General features: G+C 31.7%; 1 protein-coding gene across 2 annotated transcripts in view; it reads right to left on the reverse strand.

The window, feature by feature from the left end:
* The window catches only part of LOC114341392 (leucine zipper putative tumor suppressor 2 homolog), a 621,793-nt gene that overhangs the window by 215,735 nt on the left and 390,422 nt on the right, over window positions 1–15,636 (reverse strand). For both annotated transcript variants that reach the window (XM_050652486.1, XM_050652487.1), the window contains one exon: window positions 15,156–15,356. In XM_050652486.1, coding sequence (XP_050508443.1) covers window positions 15,156–15,335 — 180 coding nt within the window. In that variant the 5' untranslated portion in view covers window positions 15,336–15,356. The remainder of the gene's footprint in view (window positions 1–15,155; window positions 15,357–15,636) is intronic.

Raw genomic sequence — 15,636 nt, forward strand, 5'->3', positions numbered from 1 at the left:
AACAAACAGAAATGAATGGATACACCTAAGGGAAGCTTCCTTCTGGCGATGGATGGAATAGCTGTTGATGATGCTGATGATGAATTCTCAATGATAGATTATTTAGTGGAAAATTCTACACAATGTATTCTAAATTAGAACCCTATTGGTAGTTATCTAAATTACTTGATTACTCAAAAAAGTTTTTTGCCTTTTATCGGATGATCTTAGTCAGCTTCAATAAACTATACTAAATTTAGAATCAAGATGCAGTAGAAATAAACAAACCAAGATACTTCAATGTTACGAGGAGCACTCCCAAATTATGATTTTCAAAGTATACAGGGTGAGGCAGATAAAGGGCCTATTAGAAATATCTCGAGAACTAAAGGTAAGAAAATCATGAAAATTGTTATACAGGGGTTTTGAGGTGTGAGCTATTTAATGAAAATATTTTGGTCTCTTTGCTACTTCCGGTTATACCGGAAGTTAATTGTAACTTCGTTTTTTTTAATGGGACACCCTGTATATTTTTACATTTTTGGATTCTCCTCGATTTCTTCTTTCTTTAAATATAAGGTTTTGTAATATTATACAGGGTAGGCTAAAAGATAATTACGTTTCCTTATTAATTTCGTAGCAACATTCACACCCTGTAGGCTTGTAGTAGTTTGACGTAATAAACACTATTTATCTTCAAATGATTTTTAATATAGTCTTCTATTGTTAACAATTATTAATATAGCTAAATTTTTCGTTTTAGTGTACAGGGTTGGTCGCAACACGGAATGAGTATTTTCTGAGTTTTCTTAAATGGAACACCCTGTATTTTAGTATTGTAATGAAATGTTGTTTTATGGTACATTTTAATTACTTAAGCACTCCCTATACCTAACTGCTTTAATTTGTGAGTTATTGGTGATTCAAGCAAAACATTAATTGCAACACAAAATATGTGAAATTGTATTAGGTTGGCCGTGAAAATATTCAATCACAAATAATATTTTGGAAATAAATACATATTAATCTAGACTGATACTTAAAATTGCCAATAATGGTTGAACTGTCAAAATACCATCGAAGTTAAGATTGTTGGTGCGATTAACAATTAAGCATAAATTAAAGCAGTTAGGTATAGGGAATGCTTAAGAAATAAAAAAGTACCATGAAATATCACTTCATTACAATACTAAAATATAGGGTGTTCCATTTAAGAAAACTCAGAAAATACTCATTCCGAGTTAGACCCACCCTGTATACTAAAATTAAAAATTTAGCTATACTAATAATTGCTAACAATAGTAGACTATATTGAAAATCATTTGAACATAAATAGAGTTTACTATGTCAAACTACTACAATCCTACAGGCTGTGAATATTGCTACGAAATTAATAAGAAAACGTAATTATCTTTTAACCTACCCTGTATAATGTTACAAAACATTATATTTTAAGAAAGAAGAAATCGAGGAGAATCCAAAAATGTCAAAATATACAGGGTGTCCCATTTACAAAAACGAAGTTATAAGCAACTTCCGGTATAACCGGAAGTACCAAGTAGATGAAAATATTTTCATTAAATAGATCAGTCTTCAAAACCCCATTATTCAAATTTTCATAATTCAGTTACCTTTAGTTCTCGAGATATTTCTAATAGGCCCTTTATCTGCCTCACCCTATATACATTGTAAAAATCTCAAATCATGATTTACAAAGTTTATACATTGTAAATCATAATTCGACGGTGCTCCTCGTAACATTGAAGTGTCTTGGTTTGTTTATTTCTACTGTATCTTGATTGTGAATTTAGTATAGTCATGATAATTTGACTATGCCGGTTTCTACAATTAACGATTATTCACATGTATTGACACCAAACCTAGAAGAAAATTGAACTATCGGCCGATAAACAATCGTCGTGTGTGCGCTAGTCCTAACAGTTAGCCAACACTGATTAAAATGTCGGCCGATAGTTGGCCGACAAATTAGTTTGAAGGCAATCGGGAAGCCCATCAAACTTTTTATCGGCCAATACTGAATCGTTGTAATGTGCGCATATGCATACATCTCCGTACTGATTAAGAAGCCGACCAAACTATCGGCCGATAAAAAGTCTGCCGTCTGCGGGGGCTCTAAGGGGGTGCACGACACCGACACGACGCCACTGTCGTATCTATATAAAGCAGCGAGTTTTGCAGAATCCTCAACACATATAAATGTTGCAGAGCACATAAAGAAAATTAAACAAATCGCGACGAGCGGCATACCCTATACAGAGCTCGAACACCACCAAGCACCTAAAATCCAGGAAAAGCTACCATGGAACAGTCCAGGATGAATAGTATAAAAACAGGGTGAGCTGGTAATACGTCTGGTGGCTGAGCTATAGCGCCCTAAGTCCGGGATTACTTGGATGTATAATAAACTATCGTCATTCTCACTATAACTATATTTGAATTTCACAGTGTTCATTTAAACATAACAACGGTCTATTTGTAAACAATAACAATGTCGCAACTAGCGTATTATTTCTTCATCGCGTGACTAATCGATTGATCTCAATGAGTCGTCGCTTCTTCTTGATGTTTGTATATACAATACCCATATACAATGGGTATCCAAATAATGGGAATAAGTGAAACAAAAAAGGTAGGAGGTGGGCACATAAATCTAAATGAGGAATATAGTCTTTATTATTCAGGAGTACCGCAGGGACAAAGAGCAAAGGAAAAAGTTGGTATAATAGTAAATAAGAGACTAGAACCAAGAATAACACACTATGAAACATTATCATCTAGAATTATAACAATCCAAATGGACCTAAAAGACAAAATAGGATTCATACAATTATATGGACCAACTGAAGGCAGAGATCAAGAAACGATGACAGAATTCTACAATGAACTCCAAAGAGCACTAGACAAATTAAGAGAATCGAGAGAAAAAATCATAATTTTAGGAGATTGGAATTCAAGAGTGGGTAAGGATGTCAACAAAGGCTTAGGATGCATTGGAAAATACGGAGAGGAATGTTTGAACAGGAATGGTGTCAAAATGCTAGATTTCTGCCAAGCAAATGACTTACTAATAGAAAACACATTTACAAACCAAAACATGGAAGACAAATATACGTTCGTGGCGGAAGAGAGAAGAGCGAAAAGTTTGACAGATTACATAGTTTATACGATAAACCTAGAAGATAAAATACACAACGTCTTAACTGAAAAGGAACCGGAACTAGCTACAGAGCACAGGATGGTTACTGCAAAACTCGAGGATGAAAAAATAAAGGAGGTGGAAAGAAAAGATTACCAAAGAGTAAAAGTAAATAAGCTCAAACTAGAACGGGTGCGAGAACATTAAAAAAAGAAACAAATAGAAGATTAAGACAACTAGAAAACCAAAAAGAGGCATGGACACTGGAAGAAAGATGGAACGCCTTCAAAGTAGTCATAAAGTCTACAGCAACAGAAATATGTGGAATCAGAAAACATAATAAACTCCATAAAAAACGAGATGGTGGAACAATGAAGTTAAAACAGCAGTGAAGAAAAGGAAAATAGCATAGAACAAATACATTGAAACCGAACTGGAAGAAGATAAAGAAGAATACAAAAGGCTGAGACGATTAGCGAAAAACACCATAAAACAAGTAAAAACAAAGACGTGGGAAGAGTTTGGAGAAGAATTACAACAAAACTATGTAACAAATAATGGAAGCTTCTGGACAACAATTAGACATATGAAGAAAGGAAAACATAAAAAAATAACAGCCGTAAGGGATACAACAAACCAAATCCAAACAACTCCAGAACAAATAGCTAAAATATGGAAAGAATACTATGAAAACAAATTTAGAAATGCAATAATAGATGATAGAAATGAAACATATCAAGATAACAAGAACAAAGAATTAGAGCAAATAAATAGAGAAGAAGTAATATTGGAAGTATCAAACGTAAAAACAGGTAAAGCTGGAGGGGATGATAACATAGACCCGGAAATGGTCAAGTACATGGGAGAAGAAGGGATAAACTGGTTGTTGAAAATATACAAAGAGGCATGGGAAAAGCAGCAAATCCCAAAAGACTGGCAAAGTAACCTTATAGTGCCAATATACAAAAAGGGAGAACACGTCAACTGCGAAAATTATAGAGCAATATGTTTATCATCGATATGTTTTAAAATATACACGAAAATAGTAGAGAAGAGGCTAAGACAAGAGGTAGAAAAAGAACTGGGAGAAGAACAAGCAGCGTTTAGACCAGAAAGACAGACACACGATAACATTTACATCATTAGAAATATAATAGAAAGAAGTATTGACTCGGGGGGAAAGCTCATTCTAGCATTCATAGATCTAAGGGCAGCATTCGACTCTATAGAAAGAACAATTTATGTAAATGCTTGCAGAACATGAAAGTACCAAGTACACTGATAAAAATAATTGAAAATATATACGGAGTAGTAAAAGGACGTGTACTGATAGCAGGAGAAAGATCTGAAGAATTCAATTGGGAAAGAGGTATCAAGCAAGAAGACAGTCTTAGTCCGCTACTATTCATAATAGTCATGAATGAATTGACTAGAAATACTGGAGAAAGAACGAACCAAATACAGACAACAATAGGATACCAAAGATTACAGCCAATAAAAATGGAAGCCCTATTGTATGCGGAAGACATAGTCCTTATAGCAGATTCCGTAACAAAAATGCAAAAACTGATAAATATATGGACAGAAGAAATAGAGAAATTAAAAATGGAAATAAACATCGAGAAAAGTAAAATAATGGTCATCGGCGAAAAGGAAGAAAATGAAGTAAATATAAAATGCAAAAATACTCAACTGGAAATAGTTACCGCATATGATTATCTTGGAAGTATAATTACCAACGATGGGAAAATAGACCTCGAAATAACAAACAGAACTAAAAAATCAAACAAACTGTACTACGCACTAGCGCCAGTTCTGAGGAAAAAAGAATTGTCCCACGAAACAAAAATTAAAATATATAATACGATTGTGATACCGACGATACTGTATACGAGCGAAAATTGGACTTTACAGAAAAAGCATAATAGTAGGATAAATGCAATTGAGATGAGACATTTACGTGCTATAGCCGGAAAGACCAAATGGGATAGAATAAGAAATGAGACAATAAGAAAGATAACTAAACAGGAACCAATAATGAATAAAATAATAAAGAGGCAATTAAACTGGTATGGACATCTGATGAGAATGAAACCTAGTAGACTAGCAAGGAAAATTCACGAAACAAGGAATATTACAAAAAAGAAAAAAGGCAGGCCGAGGAAAAAATGGATACAGTAAATAGTAGAAGCAGGAAAAATGAAACAGAAAATGCTAGAAGAAATTAAACTAATAGCACAGGACCAAAAAGAATGGAAGAGATGGGTGAATATGTAGCTAAATTAAACCCAAATCCTACACCTGAAAGGGTATAAGGAAGGGGAGAAAGAAAGAAAGATATACAATACTAAATCACAACATACAGCGTGTCTACTTGAGTTGGAAACATATGGGAAACTTTTTTATTATTAATTTTACGAAAAAAAGTTATTCTTTATAAAAAGTTCTGCATGCCCCAAAACCTAAGATTCAATTATCAGATATCAAATTTTCTCAATATTATACGAGGTATGTCAAAAAATATGAATTTCGGCTAAGGGTAAAGTACCTTTATTTCTCTCAATATCGAAAATTCTTATGATAAAAAGTTGTTTGGAATTAAAAACTAAGATGAAATATGCAATTACATGCTTCTTATTGAAAAAAAATATTTTTCTCAAATTTATGGATACCCAACATCGTTTTTAATTATTACAAATATCATAACTCGTTTATTATTCATTTTACGAAAAAAAGTTATTCTTCATAAAAAACTTTGCATGGTCTAAAATCTAAGACACAACCATGATATATCAACTTTTATTAATTTTATACGAGGTGTGTCAAAAAATATGAAATTCGCTCAATATTATAGCACCTTTATATTTCACAGTATTTCAATTAGAAGGATGTAATTGCATATTGACACATAGTTTTTAATTCTAAACAACTTTTTTAATAACCGTTTTCAATATTGTGAAAAATAAAGGTACTTTACTCTTGGGTGAAATTCATATTTTTTGACATAACTCGTATAAAATTAATAAAATGTCATATCTGTTGGTTTAATCTTCGGTCTTAGGACATACAGAGATTTTTATAAAGAATACCTTTTTTTCGTAAAAGTAATAATAAAAGAGTTATCGTATGTGTAATGAATAAAAACGAAGTTAGTATCAATAAATTTGAGAAAAATTTGGAAAATATTTTTTTCCAATTAGAAGTATGTAATTACATATTTGAGCTTGGTTTTTATTTCCAAACAACTTTTCATAATAAGAATTTTCGATATTGAGAGAAATAAAGGTACTTTACCCTTAGCCGAAATTCATATTTTTTGACATACCTCGTATAATATTGAGAAAATTTGATATCTGATAATTGAATCTTAGGTTTTGGGGCATGCAGAACTTTTTATAAAGAATAACTTTTTTTCGTAAAATGAATAACAAAAAAGTTTCCCATATGTTTCCAACTCAAATAGACACGCTGTAGATTCATTAGCGGTCAATGCCGATCATATGTACATTAATATAAATTATATTATATTTTATTTCGTAGAAGTTCTGTTCAATGCTAAGTTAACGTACCACGTTACAAGGGGTCGCTCCAGTAAAATCAAACATGGCAAAATGAGGGAAAATAGACCAAGATGATGTGAACTGTAGAGAAATATAAAATATGGAACATCTTCTTACACGTCGAACCTGTCGTCATCGGTATACTCTCGAAGATTTGTGGCTCGCCAACAAAGATGGAACCGACATAGCCCGATACTGGGCCTAAAGTATATAAACGACATGTACGAACACGATAAAGTAAAATAATTCAGACTCCATGTTCCCATTTTTAACAGGTATTCACTTTTAATAAATATCGTTCGTGTCCATAATATAAATACCACAAACGAATTCACTTAAGGTAAAACTGCACAGATTAATTTTAATTGGTCACCCTGTAAACCGTAATTCAATTAACTGATTTATCAACTAATACGGATTACTGCAATAACAGTACACGCGTAACGTAATCAAACTAAATTATGCGATTCAGCTTGGTTTCTTGGTTTCTAATTGGATTTATGGGTGGTTTTCATAAAATTCGCAAATAATTACAATTGGGAATGAAATTCGTTTTATAATGTTAACGAACGGTGGATGGGTAAAAGTATCAATAATTTAATCTGGTTTAATTTAATCCCCTTATTAAACGCTTTGGTGACATTTGGTTTGGAGCACTGTTTTCAAATAGGAAATTTTTGAGATATATTACGCATTGCAATTAGGCTATTGATTATGTACTATAGAAAGGAACTACAACGTTAACGGGGTTTTATTATTTCATATGGTCAATCAATGTCTATATATGAAAAAACCGCGGAGTGCTACAATTTAAAGGGGTGCGTTTTTGAGAAATGGGTGAATTAGTCCCTGGGCACAGGTTACATTAGGGTGAGTTCTATGCACTTTTGGTACAAACACGTCTACATAAAAATTGTTCCTGGTTAAATTTCCTATATAAATATAACTTTTTAAAGTCAAAGATACTTTTTTTTACAAAAATATATTCAAAAGAAAAAGCACAAAGAAACTTAAAAAAGAAATAAATTTTGTTTTTTGTCCCATAACTTTTGTCTACGGGGATATAGGTATAGGCATTGCTTCACAGAAAAAAAACTTACATATTTTCTCTTTAAAATGATGTTCGGTAGAGGTCATTAGGATTTACAGTTTTCAAAATATGATTTTTCAAAGTTCGCCACTCACAGCAATTTTGGGCAATTTTCCTTGTTATTTCGCAAATATTGTTCTGTAACTTTTTTATACGCAACTTTAGGCATATGCAATGGTACATGTAAGAGGAATAGAAATCAATTACTTTTAATATGTTCTACTGTATAATGTTGTACGACTTCTTTTAAATAGGTTACGTTTTTCAAGATTTTATACTTTTAATGAGTTTTTATATTATTTACGATTATTTTTTAAATTTCCCATTATAACTTTTTTTCCTTCATTTAGGTATATATTATATAATAAAAAGAAAGCTTACTCTGCTTACTTTAAAATGGTGTATTATAAAAAATTCTAGGATTATTTTTGAATAAGATATGCTTTTTCAAAATGTAATAAGTACTTGTAAAGATTTTTGATTTTGGGATTATTTTTTAAATTTCTCATTATAGCTTTTTTTGTGATTGTGTGTTATGATTGAATTTTATTTTTTATAGGTAATACTTTGGATCCACTTGACTCGGCCGGGCAAACTTCAAAATATGGATTAATTCCAATATTTACTGTCAAAGCTCCTTCACCACAAGTTTTGCTTTAAAAAATAGCATGTAAATGTACCAAAGGATGTACAAAAAACTGCGGTTGTAGGAAGATAGGAATTAGTTGTTTAATATTCTGCAAAGGTGCATGTGCATGGGTAATAATTGTGGGAACTCTAAGATAACTGAGGTGTCAGAGGAAGATATTGAAGCTAATGCTAACGAAGAGATGGACTTTGATTTTGAAAATTTTTTAAATGTCAATGTTTAAATAATTTTAACTAAAGAGATGTTTTATAAGACTAATGTTTATGTAATTTTTGTAAAAGAAATAACTTTAAATAATACAGCTAAAAAAAATATCACAGCATCACTCGGTTTCCATTATTTAAATATAGATGATACAACATTTTAAAGAACAGAAAGTAAGCCCTCTTTATTGAGCAATATATAGTATATTCATGTACAAGAAAAAAAAGTTATAATGAGAAATTTAAAAAATAATCCTAAAATCAAAAATCGTTGCAAGTACTTATTACATTTTGAAAAATAATATCTGTAGTTTTTTGTATTTTTGAATTTTTTGAAATACACCATTAAAGTAAACAAAATAAGCTTTTTTTATTATATAATATAATGATATATACCTAAATGTAGAAGAAAAAAAGTTATAATGAGAAATTTCAAAGATAATCGTAAAAAATAATATTTTTTTATATTAGGTATTATATAATATGTAATATAATATTATATAATATATAATAATATATTATATAATAATATTATTTTATTTTTATATTATATTATAAAAAATCGTTAAAAGTATAAAACCTTAAAAAACCATAATCTCTTTAAAAGAAAGTCGTACAACGTTATGCTGTAAACCATTTTAAAGGTAATTGATTTCTATTTCTATTACATGTAACATTGCATATACCTAAAGTTACGTAGAAAAAAGTTACAGAACAATATTTGCAAAATAACAAGGAAAATTGACCAAAATTGCTGTGAGTGGCGAACTTTGAAAAATCATATTTCGAAAACTATAAATCCTAATTACCTCCACTAAACAACATTTTAAAGAAGAAATATGTAGGTTTTTTTTCTGTAAAGCAATGTCTATACCTATATCCTCGTGGACAAAAGTTATGGGACAAAAAACAAAATTTCTTTCTTTTGGGTTTCTTTGTGCTTTTTCTTTTGAATATATTTTTGTAAAAAAAAGTATCATTGACTTTAAAAAGTGATATATAGATAGGAAATTTAACCAGGAACAATTTTTATGTAGGTATGTTTCTACCAAAAGTCCATAGAACTCACCCTAATGTAACCTGTGCCCAGGGACTAATTCAACCATTTCTCAAAAACGCACCCCTTTAAATGGTAGCACTTCGCGGTTTTTTCATATATAGATGTCTATTGACCATATGAAATGACCCCGTTAACGTTGTAGTTCCTTTTAGCTATCTTATTTTGAATATAATCAATAGCCTAAATGGGTGCACATCCTAAGCTTCACCAGTCATTATTCAAAGGTCTTTTGATTTAACAAGTCAATTTAACTTTCATAGAAAACTAAAGAACATTAACGACAGAATACTAGGACTGACGCTAACCACATTATAAAACGAGCAAACAATTAGGTATTATGAAACGAGTTTGAAAAATGCGTCCAAAGATAAAATTATTATGAAAGATCTGAACGCAAGAATAGAAAACAAACTCTTACATGAAGTAAAAAGGAAGATGCAACTAATAGGAGAAACCGATTAAGGGAAATGACGCAAGCGGATGCAAACACAACCATAAACGCCGTAGATCTAAAAAAGTGACAGAGAAAACCCAGCACACTATGGAAGAATATTACTGTTAGAAACAATATCAAAATAAATATATTAAAATTATTCCTGAAAACTGAATTCTACATGAATTTCGATAGCACAGACCCAGGCACTTAAATACAACAACACTTAAATATGCCTTGTGCTTGTGTTTGTTTGTATGTGTGACTGTGACAAACACACTAATTTTATCATTTTTAAAATAACACTTGACAAGAGTTTCAGTATGGTTACAATATTTTCAAAAAATTAAAAAACCATTTTTTGAATATACACAACCAAACTTATATGGAGTCACCATGTATTTCAAAGTAATATTTATTTCTTTTGAAGAAACTTGTTATTGTTCCGAAGAATAAAGGTTTTTATTGAAAATAAACAAATATATAAGACAATCAGATAGTACAGCTCGGTACGGTATAGGTTATTTGCTTGAGTTGCAAATTGAACGAAAATACATAAACTAACTTTTGCGTCCAAAAACGAAAATATGCCTCGTGTGGGGTTATAGAACTTATGGGAAAAGATTAATTATTGGTCTTATGGAGCAAGTAATGTTCTCAGAGGGACATAGCTGTAGAGCTAAGCGTAACATAGGGCGTTCTGTCCAAAACCTATGCTAGGTAACAGGAACTAGGAAAGCTTAAAAATAAAGCAAGGAAAAGTCGCCAAAAAGTAATAACGGCTCGCCACGATCGTTTAATTGTCCAATCAGCTGGAAGAGACCCAATCATTTCTCACCTGCAGCTCCAAATACAGCTTTTGGAAGCTACAGGTGTAACTGTTTCAGTTGAAATGATAAGAAGAGTTCGTGCCAATAAGTATACAGCAGGAGACAGTTATGGGTTCCCGAGTTATCCAGGCAGAACAAGATTGATCGCCTAAATTGGTGTCTTCACCACCAAAACTGGAACATTGGGAATTGACAAAATGTGCTATTTTCAGAAAAACTCAGGATTTGTGTAAAATCAGATGACCCAAGACAAGCAAGGACGAAAACTGTCAGAAGAGGGGAATTGTGAGAGGAATTCTGGAAAGGAATTGTGATCCGTAAAAAAACTCTTTTAATTTTCATACAATCAACTTTAACTGCTCACAGGTATGTAAATAACCTGTAGTTAGGCTCTGGAGAGGTGCAACAGGAGAAAATTTAATTTTCTTACATGATAATGGACCTCCACATACCTTTAGAGTGACTAGAGACATCATTGAAGCAGAAGATATCCCTTGTTTGGGGTGACCTGCTTGCTCACCAGAGCTTAGAGAATTTGTGAGATATATTTAAAAGAAAAATTTGCGCTCGCCGGGATAATCCACAAAACACCGCACGGCTAGTACAAGCTGCTCTTGAAGGATGGAACAACCTACCACAACAAAATGTTGATAATTTGATTATAAGCGTGCCCACGCAAACTGAAACTTACATAATGACTAGAGGTTATAACACTGACTACCAAAAAACACAAAAAAATAAATAAAAACAATTTAAACATTATTCGTTTTACATTGAAATTTTTTATGCTATTGACTGTAAGAGGAAACAGTAGCGATCAACAGGGAGCAAAAACGCGTTCCAAGATTGCGGCTATAATTTTGAATATTTTTTCGAGATATTTGGCACACGTATTCGTAATATAATAAAGAATGGCGGTACAGAGCCCAATTTGAAAAATATATTAATATGTGGATATTACTCTGTAATTAAATACAATATTAAAAAAACGAGCCTGTACCGCCATTAAGAAGAACAAAAAAATACACTTTCTTCAGATAAACTTTTTTATCCGATGCCTAGATTTTGTGTCATTTTGGAGAACAATTAATGAAATAAAAAATTTTAGTAGTTCCAAAATGACACAAAATCTAGGCATCGGATAAAAAAGTTTATTTGAAGAAAGTGTATTTTTTGTTTTTCTTAATGGCGGTACAGGCTCGTTTTTTTAATATTGTATTTAATTACAGAGTAATTTCCACATATTAATATATTTTTCAAATTGGGCTCTGTACCGCCATTCTTTATTATATTACGAATACGTGTGCCAAATATCTCGAAAAAATATTCAAAATTACAGCCGCAATCTTGGAACGCGTTTTCGCTACCTGTTGATCGCTACTGTTTCCTCTTAAATACTTTATTGTTTTATTTAATTGTAATGTATTTGTTATTAATAACTTGCTTTAAAATAAATATTGTTTGACTTCGTGTGTTCGTTTTTTTAAACTCGTACGAAATAATATAAAAATAATAGGAAAATAAAATAATAGGAAATATCAGATGATTCCATATAAGTTTGGGTGTGTGTATTCTATTGAATATATCTCAATGAAATTTGTTGCATTCGATTCTAAGAGGGTTACGAAATTATGTGAACTAAAGTGATGATGTCGAAATAAAAATTTCATTATTGAATAAGGAAAATGCACTTTTTTAAGTACATTTCAAAGTGGTGAAGAATAAAAAATTTGTAATTCGGAAATAATTGACAAACATGAGATCAATATTAGTACCCCAGGGTTTTTGGGGTTGATTAATACGAATATCATGACGACAAAAATCTTCGAGGTACCTGGTTCTCAGGATGGGCCTTGTCTGGAGTTTTATAAAAATTCAAAACAAAATCAGTGCAACATGGTTACTCGCGGGGTTTTCGGGGTTGCTGATTATGAATATCATGACGGCGATGGTCTCCGAAAGATCTTGTACTAAGACGAGCCTCGTATCCTAGACTTTTGTGGAAATTCGATAAAAATCATTGCAAACTCGTTACTCCGGATTTTTTTGTCTACAGGGTTCCTGGTGCCCAGGACGAACTGATTTGTATCTAATTTCCGTAAAACTCCAGGAGACGAGTCTCCTCCAAGAACCCTTAGTAACAAATTGGCACTGATTTTGTACTGAATTTCCACAAAAATCCAGGTGACGAGACTCGTCTTGAGCACCAGGTGCGTCATGGTATTCGTGATCAGCGACCCTATAAAACTCGAAGTAATGAGTTTGCGCTGATTTAGTATTGAATTCTGGATAGAAAAAACTCTAGACGAGGCTCATACTAGATCCCAGTTGCATCGGAAGCTACTGTCATAATGCTATTCGTATTCAGCAACCCCAAAAACCCCGCAGTAGTAATATTGAACACATTTCCGTCAATTGTTTCTGAATTTATACATTATCACTTTAGTTCACAAAATTTCCTAACGCTCTTACGAATCGAACGCAACTAGTTTCAGTGATATGCATCAAACTGCAAAAAATTGGTAGGTTTATATATAATAAAGAATGGCGGTACAGAGTCCAATTTGAAAAATATATTAATATGTGGAAATTACTCTGTAATTAAATACAATATTAAAAAAACGAGCTTGTACCGCCATTAAGAAGAACCAAAAAATACACTTTCTTCAAATAAACTTTTTTATCCGATGCCTAGATTTTGTGTCATTTTGGAACTACTAATGAAATAAAAAATTTTAGTAGTTCCAAAATGACACAAAATCTAGGCATCGGATAAAAAAATTTATTTGAAGAAAGTGAAGAAAATTTTTTTGTTCTTCTTAATGGCGGTATAGGCTGGTTTTTTTTATTATTGTATTTAATTACAGAGTAATTTCCACATATTAATATATTTTTCAAATTGGGCTCTGTACCGCCATTCTTTATTATATTACGAATACGTGTGCCAAATATCTCGAAAAAATATTCAAAATTACAGCCGCAATCTTGGAACGCGTTTTTGCTACCTGTTGATCGCTACTGTTTCCTCTTATGAAAAGTTGTTTAGAATTAAAATGTTGTGAACTATAAAGGTACTTTACTCTTCTCGAAATTCATATTGTTTATATACCTCGTATAAAATTAATAAAATTTGATATATGATGGTTGCATCATAAATCTTAGACCATGAAGGGCTTTTTGTAAAGAATAACTTTTCTTCGTCAAATTAAAAATAAAAGAGTTATAAATAAAAATGTTGTTGGTATCCATAATTTGAGAAAAATCTTTGCCAATTTTGACAAAATTGTCAAAAAACAAAAAAATTACCTACTAAAATCAATAGCCAGTTGTGTCTGAGTTTAGCGAACCGACTATAATAACAATTTTCGTTTCATAACAAATAGAACAGTCCATTTATCATTAGGTACTTCCATTAAAGTGGAGGCTGTATACTCGTATAAACCTTTTTAAATTGTTAATAAATTATTGCTTTCAAAATATACTCAAATTGTATTTTTGAACATCTTATTTATTTTATATAATCAGACGATCAAATGTCATTAATATTTTATTAATACTTAATTTAAAATTTAGTTTGACATTCACGAAGTGTCATACTCAAATGTACATAACCTATACTTTGCTTAACAAATTCAGATTCAAAAACTAGCCTACTTACTAGCAACGATTTCAGCTGACGCATGACGTTTAGTGTGTCGACAGAAAATAAAAGGATTGTGACGCCACATTTTAGGCTTTGAGGTCAATTATCTCGAAGACGGTTAGATATATCGAAATGCCGTTTGCAGATTTCGATTCAGAAGACAAACTTACATAAGAATCCATCGATAAATCTACTCTAGGTATTGCAGGAGCGGCAACGCTCTAACGCACAGACTTTACGAATTTATAAGCGAAAAGTTTTCGTTGAAAACGAAAGTAAAATATACGTATGTCAATGATATATGAAGTGAACTATTAGGATGAATCAGATGAAATTACCCCTTAGAAATACATTATATTAGTTGAACCCGCTTATTGGAAATTATTCCTATAACTGGGATATTCTAATAACCGATCATTGGAGGCTAGTAGAAACATTTTGGGACCTCAAATTTCTATTCCTTAAACCGGGATATTCCTATAACTGGTACCTAACAAGCGGGTTTGACTGTATTACAGAAACAATATTATGTTTATAAATCATTGACTCACCTTTTCTAGGACACCGCTGTAGGGTTGTATATTAGGAGGCCCCAACCTGCTGTTGATGGATCGGGTATCCTCCATTTGAACCTCGGTTTCATCTCCAGAGCATATACTGGGGGATCGCACTAGTTCACAAGAGGACTCGTCGGAAAATAATGTCTCTGTTCCGCTGTCGATGGTCCCCATTTTTATTCACATGTTTGAAACCTGAAACAAAAATTTACAACTGAATAAATGTTAATTTAAAAAGACTAAATAAATAATTAATAATAAATAAGATAATTCAATAACTCAAATTAAAGGGAAAATCCCAGTATCTGGTTGTATAGGTACCATAGTTATAAAACTTACTAGTCTAGTAAAATAAAATTACACTACATGTAAATCAAAATGTAAATTCGTACAGGTTGAAACAAATTTTATATCAAAGTTTAGGTGGGTACAAAAGATATTTTCAAGAAAGTATTCAAATCATATAAGGGGATCA

This window comes from Diabrotica virgifera, chromosome 5 (assembly GCF_917563875.1).
Source record: "Diabrotica virgifera virgifera chromosome 5, PGI_DIABVI_V3a".
In the NCBI taxonomy this organism is placed as follows: Eukaryota; Metazoa; Arthropoda; class Insecta; order Coleoptera; family Chrysomelidae; genus Diabrotica; species Diabrotica virgifera.